The sequence below is a fragment of the Myotis lucifugus genome, unplaced genomic scaffold (assembly GCF_000147115.1).
Source record: "Myotis lucifugus unplaced genomic scaffold, Myoluc2.0 scaffold_9, whole genome shotgun sequence".
NCBI lineage: Eukaryota > Metazoa > Chordata > Mammalia > Chiroptera > Vespertilionidae > Myotis > Myotis lucifugus.
In genome coordinates, this window is record NW_005871057.1 from 8,257,738 (window position 1) to 8,284,854 (window position 27,117).

Consider the following 27,117-nt stretch of genomic DNA (forward strand, 5'->3'; position numbering starts at 1 on the left):
CTCAGTCAGAGGTCAATGTACTGCAATATCTGTTATTTATTTGATAATCTTTGAAGTTTTTGTTTCCTGAGATTTTTAAAGATCTTTGCAATTAATCATTTTGTATATGCAAGCTATACCAAAAAGAGTATTCCTCATCACTACAACAAAGAATACTTATATCTTTATTACATAAATTTCATTTTATTATAATGATCAATTTTTATACATTTTCCTTAGGAGGCTACTTGCTCTCTGCTACATGTAAAATAATACAATATGAATGCCAGAATTTTTCAATTTATTTTATATTTATGTAATTTTTTTCCTGATAAGTTTTCTGGAACCTTAAACAATGATGATACTTCACTTAATTTACCAAGTCGTCCAGCTCAAGCATGGCTATGTAATGAGAAAGAAAATTTGTTTTCATCGGAACACACACAGTTCAATGGCAGGTAAGCCAAATCACTTCTTGGATTGACCCACGAATGACATACTTAAGAATATTACATTCTTTGCAAAAGTAGGAAAATAATGAAAATAGGAGCAACTTTACTTGTTTAGAAGATGGAGCAACATTTAGTGTTAACATACAGTTATTTTATAGAGTTTTCAAGGTAATAAAAATATGTAAGGTAGTAGATTCATTCAAGAAACTACAAAACTTGTGTCAGTAAAATAATGTAATTGTTGTAAACAAGTAAACTTTTAAATACTACTATATAGGTTGAGATAAAGATTAGAATAAAAATTCTGGTGCTGCATTTCTTTCCACAAAACGATTGAAATATGCTTCAAGTAATTGCAATGTAAACATTTTAAATTAATGGCAGACATTTATTGCTTTTCAAGATAAAGCTTTTCTGTAACTTAAATGGATTTTATTTTCAAGTTTGAGGCAACATAAATAGCTTGTAGTTTAAAAAAGTGCTGATATACTTGTGTTGATTCAGTTGTGTGTGTTTTTTCTATTGCCAGATCAGAAAGTAGCACTTTATCCCAGGCACCTGAATCAAAGACCAGCAGAAAGAGTTTGCTAAAATCTGAAATAGAGGAAAAAATTTCAGAAGAATGGTATGTGGTCTACTTTACACTAAAATATTAAAGATTTATAAAATTGAAAGACTCTTAAATGTCCAAGGCAGATATTTTTCAAGATTTCAAAAATACCTTTATTAGTTTTGAAGAAACTATGTATCTGTTAAATTTCACATTCTTCAATGGAAATTCAAATTTGCTTTAAGACAATATAATTCAGATATGTATGTTTATATGTATATGTTTATATAAATATTGCCTGGATATTTGTTTTGTCTTTATTAATTTTAATCTCTTAACAGGGGCTTTAAGGATATTTCTACTGCTCAGCAAATGCTGAAGAGAGCACAGAAAATGAAATCGAAGAAATTAAGGAAAAAATTAGGTGGGTATTCAATGCTCTTTGAATAATAACTGTGTGTTTGACGTGGAATATACATCCTTTTAAAATATTTTTACCAAATTGTATTTAATAAGAACAGAAATGAAATGCAAATATGAGTGTTTCTGAGGTAATAATTCCAATAATAAAATTGTTATTACAGTAAATTATTTGTTATGCTCTTAAATGTTATTTTTACTTTTTTCTACTTCTTATCTACTTTGCTATTGATTCTTTTATCTATTGTGCACTAAAAAAATTATTCTGTAATTTATTACTGAGCAGGTTTATTTTGGCAGAAGTTGATTTTAAAGAGCATCTGCTTCACGTGCTTATTCCTTTGTGTGTTTTTAAATTGCATGTTTAGTCAATATACTATTTATGTAAATTCATCAGGCCCATGAACTGTTCACATTAGCTATGAACTTGATAATTTGGAAAAGAAGCACAATGATATGTATCTTTCATAATTATGTAGAACTTGGGAAAATAAAATCCACATTAGTTATAGAAAAGCATCTTTTCTTCAATCCCACTTATCAGGCTATTTAAATCATTTGTTGTTTTTGGATAACTTTAATCATGTTAGCATAATTATTTAATATGTGGAATAGTTAATAGGTGGCAGGGAGAGAAATAGCAGGTTATTATGACTTTATATCTATAACTTGCAAATTGCATATATATTTGCATTTACTCATAAGTTTATAAATATTTACTTATGAAATCATAGACTTAAGCATACAAAGAAGCATTCAAAAGGTTAATTTTATCTTTATTATTTTTCTATGTATTACTATTTATTATAAGTTCAATAGTATAATTCTAAGTAGCATATATAATATATATTTAATGAAAAGAAAAACAAATAAAAATAGTCAAAATACTGTTAGTTTTCAAGGAATAACTGATATGTATTGGCATAGTACTTACTAGCCATTGATAATGTACTGGTAATTCATTTTTATATTCACAAATGTTCAACTTTCCTTTTCTGATGTTATATTAGTGATATCTTAATTTTTTATTTTTGAGATAACTAGTATTTTTATTATGTACTAAAAGTTTGTCAGTTTTAAAATATTAAAATTAATTTCAAGCATATCTTTAGTACTATAACATTAGCTATTTTGATAATAATAAAAGTTTCTGAAACTCCTGTGGCAAGTTCAAATATCAGAAGTGGCTTAAGAACTGATTCAACCAATGTTAAACAATTACTAATTTATGCTCAATATTTATTTTAAAAAGTATTTGCATGGTTTCTGATATTGAAGCTAAGGAAAAGTTTATTCTGTTAGACTCAGTCTCTGGAAATATATATAGATTTTTCTTACTAATTCTTATAACTGAGCAATTGTTTTTTAGGTTGAGCATAGTAAATAATATGTTTTAGCAAAAGTTTGAATAAAGAATATATGCTTATACATCAAAGTAATTGCTTTAATGGCCAAAGATTAGACATAATTATTATCAGGCAAAAATTAAACCTCTTTTTATCTGTCACAAGGGGGCATGGTAGGGTAACAAACAAAAAAGTACAATTAGACATCCAAGTTAACAACTACATCTTAAATTTAACATTTTAATAGTGGTCATTAAGCATGGCCTGTTAGGTAAAAATCCAAAATGGCAGTTGTGTAATTTTTATTGGGATTTTTACTCTAATTACATGACTATAAAACCAATTGCATTCTTATTACTGTGTGAGGTTCTGTATCTATCTGTTAAGCTTTTGTTTTACCAAAATACTATTAGATTGATGAAATAAAAGGCTTTTTAAAAATTGAGTTCTAAAATGTAAAACTTAACGATAACCATAAATTCTCCTCCTTCTGTTTCTCTACTCCCCCCTCACAACAGATACACATCATAGTAATATTCAAAGTAAGATTAACAGAGAAAAAGAGTATCAGTGGGCCCTTCTCCATTATGATGCTTTAAAATTCTACCAGATTGATGATATAGCACTTATGTCATTTTGTATCTGTGAGCAAATTATTTAACACTGTTATTGGGTCTTCTTCTTTATAGACTAAAGCATTTTCTAGTACTTTTTCAGTTTTAAAATTTAATTAGTCTGTGATATGCTATTTATTTATTTGACTATGACAAAAATAATGACCATAATTTAAAAATTCTACTCACTAAGAACTTAAAATAATATTTGAAATATTTAAATTCTGATGGAACTTAAAAACTTACTAATACTTTTCAAATATAAATGGAGATATATCTTACATGGACAACTTGAAATTTTCAAGCCACCAGAGGGCAACATTTTCCTTAAAACTACTGGATACTAACCAGCTCTGTGGGGGTAGGGAGGGTGGCAGGTGGGGCTTCAGAGAATAGGAACCTTTAATTAAATGGAACCAGTTACATCCTAAATCTAACACAGCCACAGTTTTCAAGGAGGTGAAGCATAAATGCATGGAGTATGGAAGCTTTGATTCAACTTTCTGCTATGAAAAACCTTAGAGCTAGTTGCTCTTAGCAAGCACTTAATAATATTTTCTTTTTATATCTTTTACATATATTTATTAGCCAAGGGATATATGAGACAATAATATATGATTTATGATGAGAGTGAGAATAGGGCAAAAGGCATGGGGTCAATTATTTAAAGAAAGTTGCAGGTAGAGTAATAATCCCACTGAGAACACTGATTAATGAAGAAGCAAGGGGCTGAGGAAACACACAGTGTGGGCAGCCATCAGGGGAGACTCAGTATTGATGACTTCTATTGTGATAAATGAGCCCATTTGCTTTAAAGAGTAGAAGCAGGAGGAGGAGGGGCAGGGCCAGGGAAATTGACGGGAAGCCACAGGAGAAAATACAAAATTGTGAGAAGTTACCATGATTGTTTTTACTCAATTTGGGTTTGGGTTCTGATTATTGTTATTCCTAGTAAGTTGTTGATATTTCCCTCATGATGGACATAAGCACAAACCAGTTATGACTAGTCTTGTTTTTTGTGGGGTTTTATATGTTTGTGTTTTTGTTTTTACTGTTGCCTTATGCACAGAATTTCAGCATGTGGTGATCTGCCCTGGAAACTAACAGATACCTAGGGAACTTTAGAGTTTGGTACTGTAGTCAAACACATTATGTGCAAGGTGAGAGTTGCTGGTTTATTGAATACACTAGTGGCCCGGTGCATGAAATTCATGCATGGGGGATGTCCCACAGCCCTGCCTGCACCCTCTCCAATCTGAGATACCCCAGGGGATGTCTGACTGCCGGTTTAGGCCCAATCCTCCAGAGATCAGGCCTAAACCGGCAGTAGGACATCCTGGGGGATCGGGCTTAAACCGGCAGTCGGACATCCTGGGGGATTGGGCTTAAACCTTGCAATCCGGGACTGCTGGCTCCTAACTGCCTGCTGGCCTGATAGCCTCCCCCCCTGCCAGCCTGATCACCCCCAATTGCCCTCCCTGCCGGCCTGCTTGCCCCCAACTTCCCTCCCCCCACCCCCGCCAGCCTCTGCCCGAGCCCCACCACCATGGCTTTGTCCAGAAGGATATCTGGAAGGTCTCCTGTAAGGTCTCCCAGTCTAATTAGCATATTACCCTTTTCTTAGTATAGATGAGGGTCAATAACCTAAAGGTAGTGAGTATAATTGGTAGCAAGAATGAGATGAGCCAAGTGGGGAAAGAGAGTGAGTGACTGGCTTTGACATGGACCACTCCTCAGAGAGTCCTGGGCATAGGGATTTTGGTGAAGAACAGATGGTAAGAAGCTTAAGGGCTATGGACATAAAGCTGAAGACATAATGTTTTCCAACATTTATCATGCTTATGCATTTTGAATTTTATAATTAGAGAAAAGAAAGAGCAGGCTGGAGCAAACAAAGTTAATCTATAAGAATAAAAGGTTAATATGCTAATTAGACCAATGTCATTGCGGACATCCTTCTGGATGAAGCCGGGGGCCAGAAGCCCGGGTCCCAGGTGCCAGAGGGAAGCCGTTGCCGGGAGCCAGGAGAAGGAGGCCTACTCTTGCACGAATTTCATGCATCGGGCCTCTAGTTTAGTTATAAATGTAGAGCCACAAGTAGGGATAAGTATCATTTTGCATCTATTTGTAACACCTAGTACAGTATTAAGTACATGCTAAGCATTCCAATAGTTAGTGATTTTATTTCAATAAAGAAAATAACTTGAGACTGTGTTGGTAACATTTAGTTATAGCCAAGAATTAAGCCTGCTAGAAAATAAGACAGGCTAATTTTTTAAATATGAATTAAGCAGTTCATAGGCTATAGCAAAGAGATTAGGTTGTAAAATGATAAGGCAACTAATAAATGTTAAGGGGGAAGCATGAAAAGGGAATAGTATAGACAAAACTGTGGTAAAACGAAGTTTATTAATGATATGTTTTGATTGCCTCAGTGATTTCCAACAAATTTATAAGAATTTTATCAAATCTTACTTTCTTATATCCACAAAATGATGATAAAACTCATTTAAATAGTAATGTCCTTGATGCCAAGACTCTATTTGTTCCACATTGAATACCCAGAACCTAATACCCTGCCTGGTATATGGTAGATGTTCAATAAATAACTGTTAATAAAATCAGAAATAAGTTAGATAAAAGTCACTAAATACATTTGACTTTGATTATGTGTATGATTGTGTGTGTAGGGTACTACAGTCATTTAAGTGCATATTTATATTTGGGAAGGCAAATTTAAGTTAGTAAATATTACTCCTTATAAGATGATGAAATATAGTTAGTCTTTCAATCTTAACATAAAACTTATTTTATAACATTATTGTTCTTGGCACATAAAGAAAATTGATAATAACCAGATTTTCAGTATGAAGTTAGTGAGGATAAATCAATAAGCTAAGGTCAGGATTATAGAAACTAAAATGGGATTCCACAGGGAAGGAAATGATTTTTAGTATATTCTAATGTCTAAATAAAATTATGATGTTTAAATGAGACAATGAAGATAAAGTTTCAAGTACAGTGCCACATGCATACTAGAAACTCAGTTTACTTATGGGTTTCTTTAAATATTTTATTAAGATGTATTAAAACCTATTTCCCAGATACTGGGCAAGTCATACTGGGAGCTATAAAGACTTAAAAAAAAAGGACAGAAATGCTATTGATGATATCAGAGGAATCAATTTAAATGTATAAACCTGACTTGCAATGCAAGAAAAGATGTCAAAGCTGTACTCTTTGCAATATCCTTATGTCTAAGCTTTTTTTACTTGATTATGTAGTTTTTGAGGGTAAGAATAGTGTCTTGTTCACAGTGGTATTTCCAGGGACTATCAAAATTAAGTGATATTTTCCCCCGCCCAGAATTACTATGTTTTTCTTTATTATTATCCCTTTGAAATTTGAATTAATTTAAGTTTTAAATCAATTTAAGATGGTAAAATAAGAATGTTTTGAAATAAAATACTAAAAATTTAGCACTCTTTATGTGCTTTTGATGAATAAAATTATCTTACTGAGTAAATAGAGCTAGACAACTGTTAAATATTTTGTGTATATTCGTTTATTTAATCTTGATAATAGTGTGAGGAAAGTGTTATTGTTATCCATGTCTTACATATTAAGAAATCAAGTCACAGAAAAATTGTTATTTGCCCAATAGGGATTGCAAAGTACTTATAAAAGATCAATAGGTTTTATTCTATGTGCTATGTTGAATAAAATGAAATCAATTATAGATCCATCAAATATATATATAAAATATGCCCTAACCGGTTTGGCTCAGCGGATAGAGCATCAGCCTGCGGACTCAAGGGTCCCAGGTTCGATTCCGGTCAAGGGCATGTACCTTGGTTGCGGGCACATACCCAGTAGGGAGTGTGCAGGAGGCAGCTGATCGATGTTTCTCTCTCATCGATGTTTCTAACTCTCTATCCCTCTCCCTTCCTCTCTGTAAAAAATCAATAAAATATATTAAAAAAATATATATATATATCCCACCTTATTATATGAAGGATTCATCATTTAAAAGAATATAAAAATTGGAATTGTTATTATTATTTATGTTGTAATTATATGCTTACATTAGTTGAGCACCTACATTTATATAGACACAAGTTTTGATGCTTTACACACATGATCTCATTAAATCTCACAGTAATACTTCAAAACCAATTTTTTTTCTATTGGACAGAGGAGGTAGAGCGTGAGAGCATTTTTACCAGTCATAGAATTAGTGTAAGTTTGAGCTTGAATCTAACCCAGGTCTGTTGAATTGTAATGCCTTTGCCTGAGAAAATACATATTCAAATGGAAAGGCAAGACAATCAGAAAAATGTGAGGAAAGATCAGCAGGTTATAATAAGGTGTCATTACAGGTATGTAAGCCCATGGTAATCTGTCTGCCTGAATGACTAATGCTCCTTTGGCATGCCATTATGTTTTTCTGTAAATAACTTAAATGATATATAATACTCATTCTATTAAATATATTTTAATATATACATGCAAGGATTTTTATTATTCTTTTTGATGGTTTATATTGAATATATAAAGAACCCAACTCATAATAATTCATGTCACTAATAATTATGAGATGTGCTCAATATTGACCAATTTTTCCCTAATATTATGAAATATAATATCTGTGAAGTATATAAATTATGCTTATTAAAGATAAATTATTATTAGAGGAATAGTGAAAACCTTCAGTTTGCTCATGCTAGAGAATAACTCTGAAGATACTGTTTTTCAGATTTATACTCCAAAACACATGCTGTCTTAGCATTTCATGAAGATATGTATTTTGGGGTTTATAATGTTTAAAATCTTCTTTTTCCATCTAGTATATTTAATTCTATTATACTAGGTATTAATCAAAGATTATTTTTTAAGTAAATCTTTATTGTTGAAAGAATTACATATCTCCCTTTTTTCCCCCATTGCCTTCTCCAACCCCTGCGAGATGATGTGAGTTACTAAGAAATGTACATTGAACTAAATTGTGGTTTAATGCTAGCATATAATATATTATTTGTTTTTATTCAATTGAATTGAATTGCAAATCTTGTGTGAATTTCGGGACACCCTATATAATTGACATACACTATTTTATTAGTTTCAGGTGTACAACTAAGTTAACCTACTTTAATGTAAAAATTTCCACTCTTTATTCTATTTCCTATTACTTACTATATTTTTCTTTCCTTACAGTTCATCAACAAGCAAAAATCTTTTGTCTTATTTTAACTTACCAAATCCCCAATTTTACATTCTATAGAACCATTCATTCAAATAAAAAGAAATATATAGGGCCCTACGTTTACAATTATCCTATTTATCTTGTAAAGTTACTATATAGGATTTTTACATTTTTGTTATGTAAAATACAATAAATTAGGGCAATAAAGAAACTATTAATTTATCTGTAAAATTAATGAATAATCATTTTATATCTGTTCTTCATCCCATTGGTTATCTTCCGTCCATCTCATCTAGCCCAGTTTCTCATAGTTTAGAGGATAAAAATAGGGTATTTGATATTTCCTAAAATAATAGCTTTTACCTATTATGTATTTATGGAAATTGTACTTTATTGCAGCAGAAATATTATGAATTTAAATAAGGAGCTAAAATAATAAACAGTGAAGCAACACCCCAAATAAAAGGATGATGCCATAACTGGACATTTTAGATGTAAAATTTGTTCACATTATTAGTGTTTCTGCTTTTGTATTAAATAGTAGCTATGTGTTTAATCAGTTAACCAATAGTAGCTTGGAAATCTTCCTTCTTCTTGAACTTTTTGGAATAGTTTGAGGAGGATTGGTGTTAGTTCTTCCTGGAATGTTTGGTAAAATTCACTTGTGAAGCCATCCAGTCCAACACTTGTTTGCTGGAGTGTTTTGGTTACTGCTTCAATTTCATTAGTTGTTATCAGGTGATTACCTTTTCATATTATGAGTCTTTAAAAAATAATATCATCATTTTCACATAGTTTTTTTAAAATATATTTTATTGATTTTTTACAGTGAGGAAGGGAGAGAGATAGAGAGCTAGAAACATCAATGAGAGAGAAACATTGATCAGCTGCCTCCTGCACACCTCCTACTGGGTATGTGCCCGCAACCAAGGCACATGCCCTTGACCGGGATCGAACCTGGGACCTCTCAGTTAGCAGGACGACGCTCTATCCACTGAGCCAAACCGGTTTCGGCTTCACATAGTTTTATAGAGCAGGTATCATTTTTAATATTATCATAAAAAATATATAGCTATTTCAGAGAAGGAATGATCTAGGGCTGACCTTCTGTCTTATCTTCTTATTTTGTCCAGATGCCACAGTGCGCCTAGCATTATTCAAAAACAATGAAAGTAAAGTTTCTGCTACACAATCACCAAAGAAGCTACAACCCAGGAGACTTGGTTACTTTGAAGGTATGTTTTAATCACAGATTCATAGAAAGGTAAAAAATATATAGATTAAAATGTGTATTTAAAAAAAATTTTTAAAATCCTCAATAGTACTAAAGGACATATATGAAAAATTATATATAAGATATAACTAAATAACATTCAAAATATGGTTCCTGGAGCTAAAATATGAATTTAGTGTATTGATTAATTAGTATAGTGTTTTAGTATTTATATCAATGCTTTCATAAATTTGAATTCCTCCTATTTTTTGTGAAAGTCTTATAATGCTGTATGATTAGTTTTACTATATAATTTAAATTTTATGACAGATAATATTAGCCTATGTCAATGGAAGTAATCAAATATTGAAATGATATTCTAATATATTTAATTTACTATATTCACAAACTGTATTAAATATTTAAAATTAAAATCTGGAATTTAATGGAATTAAAATGTGTTTTCAATATAAAATAAGGCTTCACTTTTAGTAAGGGTTCATTTTCTTATTACAATCTTAACTTCACCACTCACTATTTTAAAAGAAAGAGTAGAAGTGGACATCCTTATTTTCTTGTTCCTGTTAAGGGAAACACTTAGTTTTTGCCCATTGAGTATGATGTTGGCTGTAGGTTTGTCATCTGTGGCCTTTATTATTTATGGCCACTATTCCCACTTTGATGAGTGTTTTTATCAAAAATGGGTGCTGGATTTTGTCGAATGTTTTTCCTGTGTTAATTGGTCATGTGATTTTCATCCTTCATTTAGTTTATGTGATGTATCACATTTATTGGTTTTCGAACATTCTACCAGCTTGTATCCCTGGAATTGCATCTCGTGCACTTGGTCATGGTGTATGGTCTTTTTAATGTATTGCTGAATCTGATTTGCTAATTTTTGTTGAGGATTTTAGCATCTATATTCATCAAAGATATTGGCCTGTAATTTTCTTTCTTTGTAGTGTCTTTGTCTGGTTTTGGAATTAGAATAATGCTGGCCTCCTAAAAATAGCTTGGAAATCTTCCTTCCTCTTGAGTTTTTTGGAATAGTTTGAGGCGATTGGTGTTAGTTCTACTTTGGATGTTTGGTAAAATTCACTTGTGAGGCCATCCAGTCCAAGACTTTTGTTTGCTGGGAGTTTTTTGATTACTGTTTCAATTTTATTAGTTGTTATCCCTCTATTAAGGTTTTCTGATTCTTCCTGATTGAGTTTTGGAACATTGTATGTTTTGAGGAATTTGTCCATTTCTCCCAGATTGTCCAATTTGTTGGCAAATAGTTGTTTGTAGTATTTTCTAACAATCCCTTATATTCCTGTGTGTCAGTTGTTATTTCACCTCTTTCATTTCTGATTTTACTTACATATTTGGGTCTTCTCCCTTTCTTGATGAGTCTGAATAAAGGTTTATAAATCTGGTATATCTTTTCAAATAACTAGCTCTTGGTTTCATTGATAATTCATGGTGGTTTTTTTGTTGTAGTTGTTTTTGTTTTTGTTTTTAGTTTCTATGACATTTATTTCCACTCTGATCTTTATTATTTCCTTCCTTCTATTTACTCTGGGTTTTTCTTGTTCTCTTTCTAGTTCTTTTAGTTGTAGCTTTAGATAATTTATTTGATATTTTTCTTGTTTCTTTTTTATATATTTTTTAAAAGTATGTTTTTATTGATATTTTAAAGAGAGAGGTAGGAAGAGGGAGAGAGATATATATAAACACCAATGAGAAAGAAATTGATCATCAGCCTCTGGGCACACTCCCTACTGGAGATCTTGCCCGCAACCCGGGCATGTGCCTTGATCTGGAATGGAGCCAGTGACCTCTTGGTGGATAAGACAATGCTCAGTCCACTGAACCATGCCTGCTGGGCAAGATTTTTATATCTTGAGATAGGCCTGTTATGCTATGAACTTCTTTCTCAGGATTAGTCTTTCTGTGTCCCATAGATTTTGGGTTATTGTGTGTTCATTTTCATTTGTTACAAGGTATTTTTTGATACTGATGAACAAAATAGGTCTAGCAGGGGTGGGCAAACTTTTTGACTCTAGGGCCACAATGGGTTCTTAAACTGGACCGGAGGGCCGGAACAAAAGCATGGATGGAGTGTTTGTGTGAACTAATATAAATTCAAAGTAAACATCATTACATAAAAGGGTACGGTCTTTTTTTTTTTTAGTTTTATTCATTTCAAACAGGCTGGATCCGGCCCGCGGGCCGTAGTTTGCCCACGGCTGGTCTAGAGGCATAGGTGCATGGAACAGACTGACAGGTCCGGAAAGGAGGAGAGTAGGAGGAAGATGGGAAGAGATTAACCAGGGAACTTACATGCAGATATGCATAACCCATGGACACAGATAATAGTGTGGAGAGGCCTAGGTGGAGGGGGACAAAGGTGGGGGAGAAATGGGGACATCTGTAATACTGTCAACAATAAGACTAAATAAATAAAGCCCCCCCCCCAAAAAAATGATACAATAGAAGAAAGAGTGGAAATTCTGCTAAAATTAATACCAACTCGACAGATATTACCTGTTAAATAGGAGCATTGTTACTTTAAAAAGGAAATGCCTGGGGAAAAGGATAACTGGGCATTTTTCCCCTTTAAATTAGCACATACTTAGAAATCAGAAAAGAAATCTATCCTAACATGTTTTTTGGTATTTTTTCTTTTCCTATGAAATGTGAAGCTAAGTAACTATCAAAAATAGTTTATATGTGCATATGGAATACTTATTAATTTCTGTGCTAATATAAAATACTAGAGGCCCAGTGCACAAAATTTGTGCATGGGTGGGGTCCCTAGCAGCTGCCGGCTGCCAGCTGCCAACAGGGGCCTTTCTTCTTTCCGTGCCACCCCCTGGTGGTCAGTGCATGTCATAGAGAGCGATCAAACTTCCGGTTGGTTGAACTTCCAAGGGGACACTTTGCATATTAGGCTTTTATATATTTAGATACTAAGAATAGTTCAAATAGTGGTAGAGATAAAGAGGACTATCGAACATAAAACATTTCCACATATGCTCTATGATACAATGTGTATTTTTGTTTTCATTTCCAAATGAAATGTGTTTAGGTTTTTTTTTCTACCTTAACCCCTGGTGTGCCGGGGAGCGCGATTGCACTCCTCCTGTTTTTCGCCAAAAGTGCCGGGAGCGCTATCTCGCTCCTCCTGCAGTGTCCAGTTCTAAGTCTGCTTTTATTAGTGATGATGATATTGCTAAATATGTCAATTCTTGCTGTGAAGATGACGATTTTGTGGAAGATATTGAATATGTAACTTCATTTACTTGCAATTCATAATTTTTTTCCTAAACTGCTATAAAATCAGCAAAAATGCCTTGGCAATTTTAGCATAGTTCCTAGGATATTGGTTGGCACTCAAAGGGTTAAGTACATTTGGCATTTCATTAATTTCACTGAATGACAGTTATATATGTGCCAGATATTCTAGTGACCACTAGTTACATTAAGACATTTTTTTAAAGGAATGGGCTTGGCAAAAATTGTTGGATATAGCAAAACTTTTTCCCCCCTCAGTAATATGTTTATTTCTGCTCCCTTTTCAAGGGGAAATAGTGAGGCAAATATAATTTGATCATTGCTGGCCAGGTTGAATCCCATGTTGTCTTTCCGCTACTCTGGCTTCACCCACCTTCCTGACTCACTTTTATTTTTAGCCAGTCAACTTATATGTTAGCATCCTGACTGAAACCGGCCTCCCTGTAGGGACACATTTTTAAACCAGGTCTATTGAGATAAAATTTGCATAGTATAAAATTTACCCATTATGAGTAGAATTCAATAAGTATTGATATATTTAGTTACGTCACCATTATCACAATCTAATTTTATAATATTGGAAGCCTTTTAATTTTCTTAAAAAGTTTAAATAGAATTAATAATTGGGCATCTTACCTTCCTTAAATGAGGGAGACCAGAATTAAATTTTGCTGGAGGGTTAGATTGAATGACTCTATATGGAAAACCATCTCAGCACAATGGCATGCCACATGGTCATATAACTTATTTGGTGTTGTTGAAATTAGATTATAGTATTTGACTATTTCTTCCTATAATGCTCATTTCTTTTATAATAATGTCTGATATTTTTAGCTATATTTAAAAATCCATTTTTTAAACTTTGTAATATTGTCAAGTGGGGTTTTCATAATTCCTCTTATAAGTTGTACTAAATATTTTTATTATTACTGTTGACTTTTTCTGGATATCACTAAAAGGACAGACAGGATGGTGGATATACTCTATTAGTCTAGGGTAAAATATATGCTTAAGTTTGAGACATTTTAATATGAAATATTGAATATAAAATACTAAATTACATTAAATTTTATAAAGTAGATAATCATACCCTCCTAACAGGCTTTATCTTACAGAATATCCTTTTATTTTATCATATTCATACCATGTTGAAAATTTTTGTCTAGGTGCTAGATTTAGACCTTCCTTTAACCCAATCAAGGCTGAGGAACCTTTGACCATACCTGTTCCCTGGATAACCTCATATACAGGCAGTGTGTCAGATATCAATCAGTTCTATGATACTTGATTAAAAGCCTGAGGACTTTACAGAGTCAACATTTGTTTACTTGATCTATTTGCTTATTTATAGTTTTTAATGTCAGGTACCTGTCTCAGTTTGTCCTTTATCACCCATAATTTCTACTTTGGTTTCAATATCTGATTTTTGCCTTGGAATTTGATTCTTGATTTATCATTGTCTTGTTCCTTACCTTGAACATCTCCCACCAACCTTCCTTTGTTTTTTGTGTGGGGGGGGTGTTGAATGTTTAATTTAGAGCCCTGACATACTCTTCTGTAGCTATCACTTGTATGGAGGACACATAGCTTCATTGATGTAAGTGTATACTCTAAAGTTAGTCTTAGCACAGTTTGAATCTTGATTCCACCATTTATTGACTTTGCACACTTGGGGACATTATTTAACATCTATTAGCATTATTTTTCACCTGTAAAACTGGATGCTAATAATACTTAGTTGTTGGGGATTACATGAGATCCTACTTGTGAAATGCTTGCAACACACAGTATAAATACATAGTAAGTGCTTAAAATTTTTCATTGTTAGCAACATTCATTTTAAAAGTATGGCTTTATTTTTCTAATGTTTTGCAATTGGTAATGTTTATTATATTTCTTGCTAAGTACTATGCTAAGAGTTTTACATAGTTCTCTGATTCAATCTTCTTAGAAATTCTGAAAAATGTATTATAACTTTCAACATTTTACAGATGAGAAAACTAGTTTTAAGAGCTTGACAAATGACTTGTCCAAGATCATACAGAGAATAAATGGCTGAAGGGAAATGAGAATAACTTCTTTATCCAAAAGAAAAAGTTAGCAAATATCAAACAAAAATTGAAGAACTGAGGTTTTTAGGTAACCCTGAAGTGTATACAAACTTAGAATCAAAATATTTAAGAAAGGAATAAAGACATTATTAAATTAGGCAAAACTCTGAGAGACTAATCAATTTTGTTATTTCTCACACCTTACATTAATATGATTTTTAAGATATTTTTTATTGCTTTTGAGAGAGAGAGTAAGGGAGAGGGAGAGTGAGATTGAAACATCCATGGGAAACATCAACATCAATCAGCTGCCTCATGCATGCTTCCTACTCTGATTGAGCCTGAAACCAGGGCATGTACCCTAACCTGGAATTGAACCACTAACCTCTTGGTGCATAGGTCAATGCACAACCACTGAGCCACACCGACTGGGCACATTGATATAAATTTAAAAAACAGTTCAGTGCCTACATGATAAAGATGTGATCTGTACCCTATATTAGCTGCTACCAAAGCTAATATTATTATTAATATTATTATGATTATCTAGCATTATAAGTACCTATTAGACTGTAAATAAATAATGACCATATTTTCAAAAACCCGTTTTAATTTTCAGATAGATAAAAAGCTCTCCACACAGCTCCAAAGTAAACACCATATTTTGGCTTCATTTCTTTCTCTTTTTATTTATACATAAATTCTATGACTTTCTGCCCTAATCTGCTGAAAGTTTTCAATTTGCTATTCCTAAAGCCAATTCCAAATTTACACTTCTTACTTTGAACAACGACAGAAGCTAGAAAAGCCAGCAAAACAAATGGATCTGGCCCAACAATCTTCTCAGAGAAGAAGTTTCAGTATTTTAGTATTTGCTTCTCCAAACCCTGGAACAATTTTGCTTGATTTTAAAATCAAGTTTTTAAAATTTTCAGTCTGGTGCTGTCATCAGTAACATGCTTCTGATTTCTCCTCTTATAAAACGTAACACTTACACATATCACATGTCCATATACATCATAAATGTTCAAATATTTTTGTATTAAAATTTTTAGCATTAAAGGCATTAAAAGATCTTTAATTTCTATAATTTTACTTCTGAGCATTTCTAATCAAACCATCTTCTTTTGTGCTTTTTTTATTATAGGATTACACACATCCCCCCCCCCCCGCCAACTTCTCTCTCTCTCTCTCTCTCTCTCTCTTTCTCAAGCTTAGAGCACAGACTCAGTCACATTATATAGATTGTTGTAAAATAGATTTTATGCGCACACACACACACACACACACAGCTGTATAGAGTACTTGCTAATGACTAGGTATAGGGGCTGGTAGAATAAATGGTACAGGGCATATGCAGGCAACCAGAGTAGACCTGAAGGCATGCTCTTAAGAAGAGATGCTCATAATCATTTATACTGAGCAAGTCTCAGTATTAGACAAAGTAGACCTGAATATGAATATTTCTAAATGTGATCTGCCCATCAGCTCAGTTTCTAACAACCAGTCTACTTTGAATTGCTATTTTTCTACAAAAATTTTAGCTCTGTATATCCCCTTAGTGTTTACTATCCTTAACATAGTGCCTAATTTATAATCAATGCTAAATAAATGTTTTGTAATGAATAAATAAAAACACAAAGGACCCTTCCCTAAATAGTCTAAATATAGATGGAGATGCAACATGCTTATATTATGTCTTTGATCATGCTGCTTTGGACTCACTGCCCTATGCATTGCAGAGAATCTCTCACTTGGCTAATTCTTGTCATCTCAGGCATTAATGCCTTAGCAATACTTTTAAGATTCTATCTTGGAACACCACTCACTGTGTTTTCACAATATTCAGAATAAGCTTTTATCTACCATATAATTTAGTGTAATATGATATCACAGCCTCTTTACTCTTCCCTGTCATTTACCATTTGAGTAAGGCAATATCCCAAGTGTTCTATCTATAATAACTAATTAAATTCTCACAACCCCCTTTAGAAATGGAGGACAAAACTTCACTATTTTTAGAAAAGTGAAAATTTGCCTGCACTAACTATGAATTAAATAGCAGTTAACAAAGTTTTGTAGTTTAATTTTATATGTTGTTGTTTTTGATGGCTCAATTCAAAGATTAGAGAGAAAAGGACCTGAGGTAAGTCAGTAGCAAAAATAAATAAAATTGAGCTCTGGCTGAGTGGCTCTGTTGGTTGGAGCTTCATCCCTACACCCAAAGGTTGAGGGTTTGATCCCTGGTTGTGGCACATTCGGGAGACAACCTATTGATGTTACTCTTCGACAGTAATGTTTCTCTCTCTCTCTTTCTAAAATCAACACAAACATATCCTTGGGTGAGGATTTAAAAAAAATAGATAGATAGATGATAGATAGATAGATTAATTAATTAAAATAAATAAATATGCATTGTATGTTGGAACCCCAAAGTAGAGATAGTTGAAGATCAGAAGTCATATTTTAACTTCTCTTTTTAAAATTTAATATGATAGGCCCTGTCCAGGTAGCTTAGTTAGTACATCATCCCCACATGCCAATGTTGTGTGTTCTATCCCCCATCAGGGCACATAAAATAATCAACCAATGAATGCATAAATAAATGGAACAAAAACTCAATACTTATCCTCTCTTTCTCTCCCTCTATCCCTCTCTCTCTTCATCTCTCTCAATTCAATAAATAAAACAAAATTAGTATGGGAGCCTTAACTTAAAACAAAACTATACTCTACATCATGGCCCATCTGACTGTAAATATCAGACTCCTTTCTGTTCTTCAAATATGCTAAGAAATTTTTTACTTTGGAACGTTTGTACTTCATCTTTCTGCCTAAAAACTCTGCCCTCCACACTTTGCAAAAGGGCTCCTCTCATTGTTTAGTTTGCATTTCTAGTCCTGTGAGGGGCTTTCCTTTACAATAAATCCTAAAGTAACCCTTCCTCCTCTATGCAGTTACTCTTTGTCATGGCATCTGCTACAGTTGTGACATTTATCTGTAATTGTCTTATTTATTAATTTAAACTGTTACTTTTGTGTTGTGTTTCCACCAATCTACACTAATAAAAGAAAAAGATGCAAATTGACAGTACCTCCACGATGCCCACCAGCCAATCAGGAGTGAGTATGCAAATTAACCTCATTGCCTCTGTGGAGACAGACAGTAGGGAGGAGGCAGCTCCCAGCATGGCACGGCCTGCTTGGCCATCACAACGGAGACCCAGGAGTAGGCAAACGTAGCACACAGGCAGCTCCCAGCATGGCCTGCTTGGCAGTCACTGCTGTGTGGTGCAGGCAGGCCCTGCAGAGAGCAGAGAACCACGGGGAGCAGGCCTAAGCCGTCAGTAGGATATCCTCTGAGGGTCCTGGATTGGAAGGGTGCAGGTCAGGCTGAGGGACACACACACACACACACACACACACACACACTCCCCTGTGCACGAATTTTGTGCACCAGGCCTCTAGTCCTATATAATAAAAGCCTAATATGCTAAGTGTCTGACTGTTTGTTCGACCAGTCACTATGACACGCACTGACCACCAGGGGGCAGACGCTCCGACCTGCTGCTGGGGTCCGGCCAATCGGGACTGGGTGAGATGGGCTGGACATGCCCTGAAGCCCTTCCGTGGTCCCTCCCTGCCTGGATCTTGCACTGGTGGGATCCCTTGGCCTGGCCTGTGCCCTCTCACAATCTGGGACCCTTCAGGGAATGTCGGAGAACCGGTTTTGGTCTGATCCCCGCAGGCCAGACTGACGGACTCCACCGGTGCACTATTTTGTGCACCAGGCCTCTAGTAGAATATAAGGTCCATGAAAGATAAACCATTACATTCTTATTCACTTATCCTCAGCACCTAGAATAAAGACAAGTACATAGTTGGTACTCAATAAATATTTGAATAAGGAAGAAAATAAGTCTATAAGATGTACTTATAATTAAAACTTCCTAAATATGGTCCAGGCACTATCATACCATCTATAATAATAGAAGTGTAATATGCTAATTAGACCAGACAGCCAAACGGCCTTCTGGGGATGTTCTGAACATCTGCAAGGGCCGAGCCCCTTGCATGAATTTCATGCATTGGGCCTATAGATTTTTAATATAAGGTTTGAAGTCATTTCAGTTTTCTAAAGGAAAAAATATTATTAGTCTATTTTGTGTAGTAAAGCATAAAACTATAATTAAAAAAATATTTATCTATGGATAAGAGGGATTCAGGGAATGATAATTTAGGGTCAAAGAGTAGGCTATTAAACTCTTCTTTATCCACATCATTTATAATTTGTTTTTCTAATTAAGCCATAATGAACTATATAAACTCTGTTCCAAAGTGTATATATACATATATCATATATTTTTTATGTAGGTAGTTTACTTTTCATTAAAAAAATAAAAAGAGGACTTCCTCTTCTGATAATAGAGCTATGTAATTCAGAACAACCCTCCTGTAGAGAACTACAAATGTCTGAAAATTTGTTTTAAATCTTATTGATGACATTGAAGAACTAACAAGTATGTAAAGAATTATGAGTCAAAAAAGGAAATCCAGAGCATTGAGAAGTTGAGGAAAGCTTATGATAATATCACCAGTCTAAATGAATAGACTATCTATTAGCATCTTGCAAGAAATAAACATAAACAACCTTCAAAAAAGATAACAAACTTCAAATTACCTCTTTAATTCTTTCGATACAATATTTGGCACACAATAAAAAGTAAGTATGCTTAGAAGGAGATAAGGCAATATCATTGAACACTACAAAACAGAATAGACAATAGAAATAGAACCAATAAGATTTCAAATATTAGATAATTTAAAGGAAATATACTTAATAACTTTGAGGATATAGATGAGGAAATTAAGATTTCAACAAGATATTTTTTAATTACTGGTAATCTCCTTTTTTATTTTTTGACTTTAAATATTTTTATTTTTCAACTACAGTTGGCATATAATATTATATTAGTTTCATGTGTGTAACCCAGTGATTAGACATTATATAACTTACTAAGTGAACATCCTAATAAATATAGTACCCATCTGACTCTATACATAATTATTATAATATTATTGACTATATTGCCTAGGCTATATTTTACATCCCTGTGATTATTCCGTAACTACCAATTTGTACATCTTAATCCCTTTACCCTTTTTATACATCCCTCAACATCTGGCAACTGTCAGAATGTTCTCTGTATCTATGAGTTTGTTTCTGTCCTATTTGTTTATTTTGTTTTTAGATTCATTCAATTGTTGATGGTTATGTATTTATTGCCATTTTATTTTTTATGTTTTTTTATTTTTTTTCTTAAACACAGCCCTTTAACATTTTAAGTAATACTGGTTTGGTGGTGATGAACTCCTTTAGCTTTTTCTTGTCTGGGAAGCACTTTATCTGTCCTTCAATTCTAAATGACAGCTTTCCTGTATAGAGTAATATTGATTCTAGGTTTTTGCTTTTCATCACTTTGAATATTTTTTGCCAATTGCTTCTGGCCTGAAAATTTCTGTTGAGAAATCAACTGACAGTCTCATGGGAGCTCCCTTGTAAGTAACTAATTGCTTTTCTCTTGCTGCTTTTAAGATTCTCTCTTTATCTTTAAACTTTTTCATTTTAATTATGATGTGTCTTAGTGTGGGCCTCTTTGGGTTCATCTTGTTTAGGACTCTTAGTGTGGGCCTCTTTGGGTTCATCTTGTTTAGGACTCTGTGCTTCCTGGTCTCTGTTATCCTATATAATAAAAGGCTAATATGCAAATTGTGCCCTCAGGAGTTCAAATGCTTGCTATGAAGTGCGCTGACCACCAGGGGGTGGCATGGAACAAAGGAAGGCCCTGGCCAGCAGCCAGTAGCTGGGGGAAGGAAGGCCCCGATTGGCCTTGATCGCTGCCAGGCCTAGGGACACTACCCATGCACAAAATTCATGCACCAGGCCTCTAGTTTTTTTATATAGGTTTTCAATATCTTGCTCTTGCTCTTCTCCTTCTAGCACCCCCATTATATGAATGTTAATAAGTTGAGGTTGTCCCAGAGGCTCCTTTAACTATACTCATTTTTTGGATTCTTTTTACTTTTTCTGTTCTGATTGGGTGTTTTCTGCTTTCTTATCTTCCAAATCTTTTATTTGATTCTGGGAGCACCTGGAATGAGGTACAAAGTGACCAGCAGATGGCTGCTAATTTGCTGTGTTTTGAGGTACTTAGGAGAGGCCACGCTGCAAACCAAGGCCAGCTGTCACTAGTACTGGGCCTGGAACTACTTAGTGAGAGGTATGGGGCATGCTAAGACTAGATCTGCTTGTTTGAGAGATTTTAGGAAAATGTGAAGCATAAACAAAGACAGGCTGTTCATATAGAAAAGCCATCTGAGACATAGTGGGTATGCAAGTTGGTAAAGAATTATGAGTCAATTATGGAGTTGGAGTTCTCAGGGAATCACCAGGGTAGGTGAACACTCTTACCCAGGTTGATGGAGACACAGATTTAGTGCCTGCCTGAATGGCTCTGTTGGGGAAGGGTTTAGAAAAGGAGCAATGGTCTCTGCCAGCACTTCTGTCTGGGGGAAAGCTGCACTTCTCTTTCCCTGATGCCATACATTTCAGTTCTGCCCCGTATGTCCCTGGTGTCTTTCTAGCTGCTTCCCTGGTACTGGAGCTCAGAGATTAGTCAAATAACTTAAAGTTTATGCGTGGACCCTTTAAGACAGTGGTTCTCAACCTTCTGGCCTTTTAAATACACTTCCTCATGTTGTGACCCAACCATAAAATTATTTTCGTTGCTACTTCATAACTGTAATGTTGCTACTGTTATGAATTGTAATGTAAATATCTTATATGCAGGATGATCTTAGGCTACCCCTGTGAAAGGGTCATTCAACCGCCAAAGGAGTCGTGACCCACAGGTTGAGAACCGCTGCTTTAAGAGGAACACCTGGGACTCCAATAGCTCTCCATCTCACTCAGCCAGAATCCCTGCTGGTTCTTACAGCCAGCATCTATAGGTATTCTCTTCTGGGCACTGGAACCCTGGGCTGGGTGTCCTGGTCTGGGACTGAGACCATTTACTCTTCAAGGGTGACCTCGACAGCTGAGATACTCCTCCTGGTTTTTATTTGCCAAACATGGGTGTGAAAGCAGCCCCTTCCATATTGCTACCCCTCTTACTAGTTTCAATGTGGCTTCTTGTTTATCTTCTTAGTTGTAAGACTTATGTTCAGCTAGATTTCAGGCAGTTCTGAATGATAGTTGTTATGTAGTTTAGTTTTCATTTGAATGTGGTTGTGGGAGGATGTGTGTACTGCATTTACCTATATCACCATCTTGACTGGAAGCCTCAACAAGATAGTAAACCTATAAAAATATCCAAAAGAAGTCTATAACTTAAAAATCACAGCTGAGGTTAAGAGCTCAGTGGATGGATCTTACTACTAAAATGAAGAATGATTGAGTTGAAAAATAGCTCTGAAAGAAATATCCAAATTGAAGCATGAAATGGAAGATCCTATATAATAAAAAGGTAATATGCAAATTGACCGAACAGCAGAACGACTGGTCACTATGATGCACACTGACCACCAGAGGGCATAAACTCAATGCAGGAACTGCTCCCTGGTGGTCAGTGTGCTCCCACAGGAGGAGCACTGCTCAGCCAGAAGTCCTGAGCCAGGCTCACAGCTGGCAAGCACAGCGGGGTGGCGGGAGCCTCTCCCTCCTCCATGGCTGTGCTAAGGATGTCCGCCTGCTGGCAGTCGGCCATCCCCCAAGGGCTTCCAGACTGTGAGAGGGCACAGGCCGGGCTGAGGGACCCCCTGAGTGCACGTATTTTGTGTATCAGGCCTCTAGTAATATATATATATAAAAGAAGCAGGGACATATGAACTACAAAATGTCTAACACACATGTAATTACAGACCAAAAAGGAGAGACAAAAGAGAATGGAATAGAAGTAATAGTTGAAGAGTTAATATTTGAGAATTTACCAAAAGTGAGGAAAAACTTCAAGTTATAGATTCAAGAAACTCCATAAATCACAAAGAAAATATATTTCAAGAAAATTACACTGTAACACAAGAGAAAATTTTTAATAAGAGTCAGAGGGGAGATGGAAAAGTATATTATCTTCAAAGGAGCAATAATAATAAATGATTTCTTAATGGCAGTCATGAGCACCAGGATAAAATTGTTATGGATTGTGTCCCACCCCACAAAATTAGAAGGTTGAATCTCTTAACCTAAATATGACTGCATTTTAAAATGGGGCTTTTGAGGAGGTGATTAAGAGTAAAGGACATCAGATGAGAGGGTCCCCGATCCAATAGAACTGTTATCTATATAAGAAGAGGAAAAGACACCAGGAATGCATACACATAGAGGAAAGGCCATTTGAGAATACCTGGAGAAGGTGGCCACTGCAAGCCAAGGAGTAAGGCCTCAAAAGAGATTAAACTTGCAAGCATCTTGTTCTCAAACTTCCAGCCTACAGAAGTATGAGGAAGTACATTTCTGTTGTTTAAGTACCCAGCCTGTGGTATTTTATTATGGCAGCCCAAGCTGACTAATACACAATGTGATGATATCTTCAAAATGCTAAAAGTTTCACCATGGAAGTGTCCAACAAAACTTTCTTCTTCAAAAATGAAAGCAAGGCCTCCTGCCATTCAGCTCTCTCTATCTGCTGCTTCTCTGTAGAACCTCAAAGAAGGAGGAGGAAGACTCCTGGACTTTGGAGTCAAAGTCTCACAGAGAAAGTAGGAAAGATTTCTGGTTTCAGGGGAAGATCATGGCACTTTTTAAAAAATTCTGTCTTGTTCCTTGCCCCCTGAAAGAAACTTCTGTCCCCACCTGTATCAGGTGCCCATGCACTTGCTACCTAGGACACTATCTATACATCTGGGATAGCCAGTAATAATCCTATCAAGGTCTCAGAGAATTATTATAAAATATTATAAAGCTCATGATCACAGATTTTACTCTTCTATATAAAGAAGGCCAAATATGATAACAAAATAACAATGGCTTTGGACTGAGAAGACTTAGATTTGAATTTTGTACAGAAATACACTAGCTGTACAATCCATGTCTTGGTTTTCTCAGCTGTAACTGGGAACTCTGATCTTTGCTCCTCATGATATTTTGAAAGTAAAATGATAATCTAAGAAAGAGGTTGGGTATGAAAACATTAATACTTAAGTGGAGGTATTTTTAAAACACACTAACAAATATGGGAAGGAGCAACAGCAATGTAATTTTTTAGTCTAGAAAATTAAAAACATGGGTAATAATGGCAAAGCAAAAGCTTAAACCAGCAATGAAATATGAAATTTATTTCAAACTGAAAGTTTCAGGAATTGAAAGTGGGGTTAAATAGTTATTAAAATAAATAGTTCTGGGTTACCTTTGCAAAATTCTTGAACTTAATTCTTTAGATAGGAAAAAATAGAGTCTCTGAACTCAGGAACACCAGACTTATCTGAGAATCTTGGCATCTTACTCAAACTAAGAAGAGTAAGTGCAGGTATATAAAATAAATGCTAAGACCCCAAGCACTTCTCCTGCCCAACCCTCAGAATGCTGATAATCATGTTTTGTAGTAAACCTGAGCACCCTTAGCACAATACCATGGACTGCATGGCTTAAAAAACAGAAAATTATTCCTTACATTTCTGGAGGTTGGAAAATCCAATATTAAGGTTCTACCATATTTGGTTTCTGGCGAGACCTCTCCTATCGGCTTAGAGATGGCTACCTTCTTGTTGTGGATACATGTGGCCTTTTCTTGGTGCATGCACAAGGAGAAAGAGATCATTCTTTCTCTTCTTATAGGGCCACTACCACCATCTGAAGGCCCCACCCTTATGACCTAATCTATTCCTAATTACTCCCCAACGACACCATCTCCAAATTACATCACCTTGGGAATTAGGGTTTCAACATAGGTCCATAGCACCATGCCTTTAACCTCCAGGAAAGAGATTAGAAGAGTCTTTCTGGAGATTCTTATCAGTCTAAGAGGAAGCATCTAATTATTGACAGCAGATATTTCCAATATAGGACTCAGGTAGGTCACCTTAAGGTGAACCTTTCAGATGATAGGCCTCACTCACTTGTGCAGAATTTCCTCTCAACTTTATAGACTGCCACTCTAAAATGTAAGCACAGAAATGAGGATTCTTAAACATCTAAAAGAAACCTATAAAATGAAAGATAGAGGAAAAAATTAACAAACATAATACTCAACTTGAAAGAAACAGATGGTACCAAGTGAAAAAGTCTTCAAAAATACCATGACCATTCTCATAGACATTATAAAACATTGCACCCATAAAATAAGAGAGGTCAGAGAACCAAAAATATCTGTTTGAAAATAAAAACATGATAATAGAAATGAAAACTTGGCAAAAGATAAAGTTAAAAGATAATATTAAAGACATTTCCCAGAAACTTGAGCAAAAATACAAAGTTATGGGAAACATGAAAGAAAACAAAGAGAATAAAATTAGTCCAGGAGGTCCAATTCTTGATAAACAATAGGCAGTCCAAAAAGAGAGAACGCAACAAAAATGAATAGAAGGAAATTATCAAAGTAATCATTCAAAAAATGCCAAAACTAAGGGAGACCAGTTTTCAGAGCAAGAGGGCCTATTAAATGTTAGGAAAATGAATGAAAATTTACCCATCTTTATGGTATATATTTGAAAAATGTCATTAAAACAAGGGACAATGGAACGAGCCTAAATGTGCTCCAGAAAGAGAAACGTATCACTTGCAATGGGTCATTTATCTAAATGTCATTGAATTTCCCAACATTAATATTAGAACCTAGAAGACAATAGGACAGTATATTCAGCATTCTTAGGAAAAGTTATTTCCAACCTACAATTCCAAAGGAGGCAAACTATTAATAAAATTAAAAAAGATAAAAACATTCTGAGTCTTAATTTATCTCCCTTGTAATCTTGCTCAGAAAGATGTTGGAGGTCTGCCTTCATAAAATTGAAGAAGTAAACTATGAAAAAGAAGTACATGAGATCTAGCAAGGAAAAGAGACGATAGAATCTATGTAATGATGGTCAAGGGAGATCCCAGGATGACAGCTCATGCCATCTTAGAGAATAAACACTCCATGATAAGAGAAAATATCATGAACAATCTCTGAGAAAATAAAATAGTATCGATTGTCTAATGCAGTGGTCGGCAAACTGTGGCTCGTGAGCCACAGTTTGCCGACCACTGGTCTAATGTGCTGGGATGTATTTATAAGAGTTAATACACTCTTTATGAAGAGAGTTTTGTGTTCACCTGAAATATGTACTAGTATATAGAATACTAATGCATGAACATATAGTAGATATACTCTGCTAACACAGAATTTGGAGACTAACGATTGTACATAGAAAACTAAATGTAAAATGTATTTATAAGAGTTAATACACTCTTTATGAAGAGAGTTTTGTGTTCACCTGAAATATGTACTAGTATATAGAATACTAATGCATGAACATATAGTAGATATACTCTGCTAACACAGAATTTGGAGACTAACGATTGTACATAGAAAACTAAATGTAAAAAGTTAGATAACTAAATGTGACAAAACAAAATTATACAAGGAAATGTAACCTGTAACTTTTGTATCATTTTTTTCTGTTACCAGCTGTGTGTTTTGAGTTCATATTAAATTTGTGAAACACAATAGGCCCTACACATAAATTTACTGCACTTAAGGAACAAGTTCTAGCTGGCTTGGCTCAGTGGATAGACCATTGACCTGTGGACTGAAGGGTCCTAGGTTTGATTCTAGTCAAGGGCATGTACCTCGGTTGCAGGCTCCTTCCCGGCCTGGGCCCTGGTTTGGGGCATGCAGAAGGCAAACAATCAATGTGTTTCTCTCACATTGATGTTTCTCTCTGTCTTTCCTTCTCTCTTCCACTTTCTCTAAAAATCAATGGAAAAATATCCTCAGATGAAGACTTAAAAAAAAATGGAATAACCAAGGAGAGGAG

At 34.6% G+C, this 27,117-nt stretch overlaps 1 protein-coding gene across 1 annotated transcript in view; it reads left to right on the top strand.

Moving 5' to 3' along the window:
- LRRIQ1 (leucine rich repeats and IQ motif containing 1) overlaps positions 1-27,117 on the top strand; it is a 189,406-nt gene that overhangs the window by 117,061 nt on the left and 45,228 nt on the right. Inside the window, 4 exon segments of the mRNA XM_023749734.1 lie at positions 316-437; positions 961-1,056; positions 1,323-1,405; positions 9,698-9,828. Coding sequence (XP_023605502.1) covers positions 316-437; positions 961-1,056; positions 1,323-1,405; positions 9,698-9,828 — 432 coding nt within the window.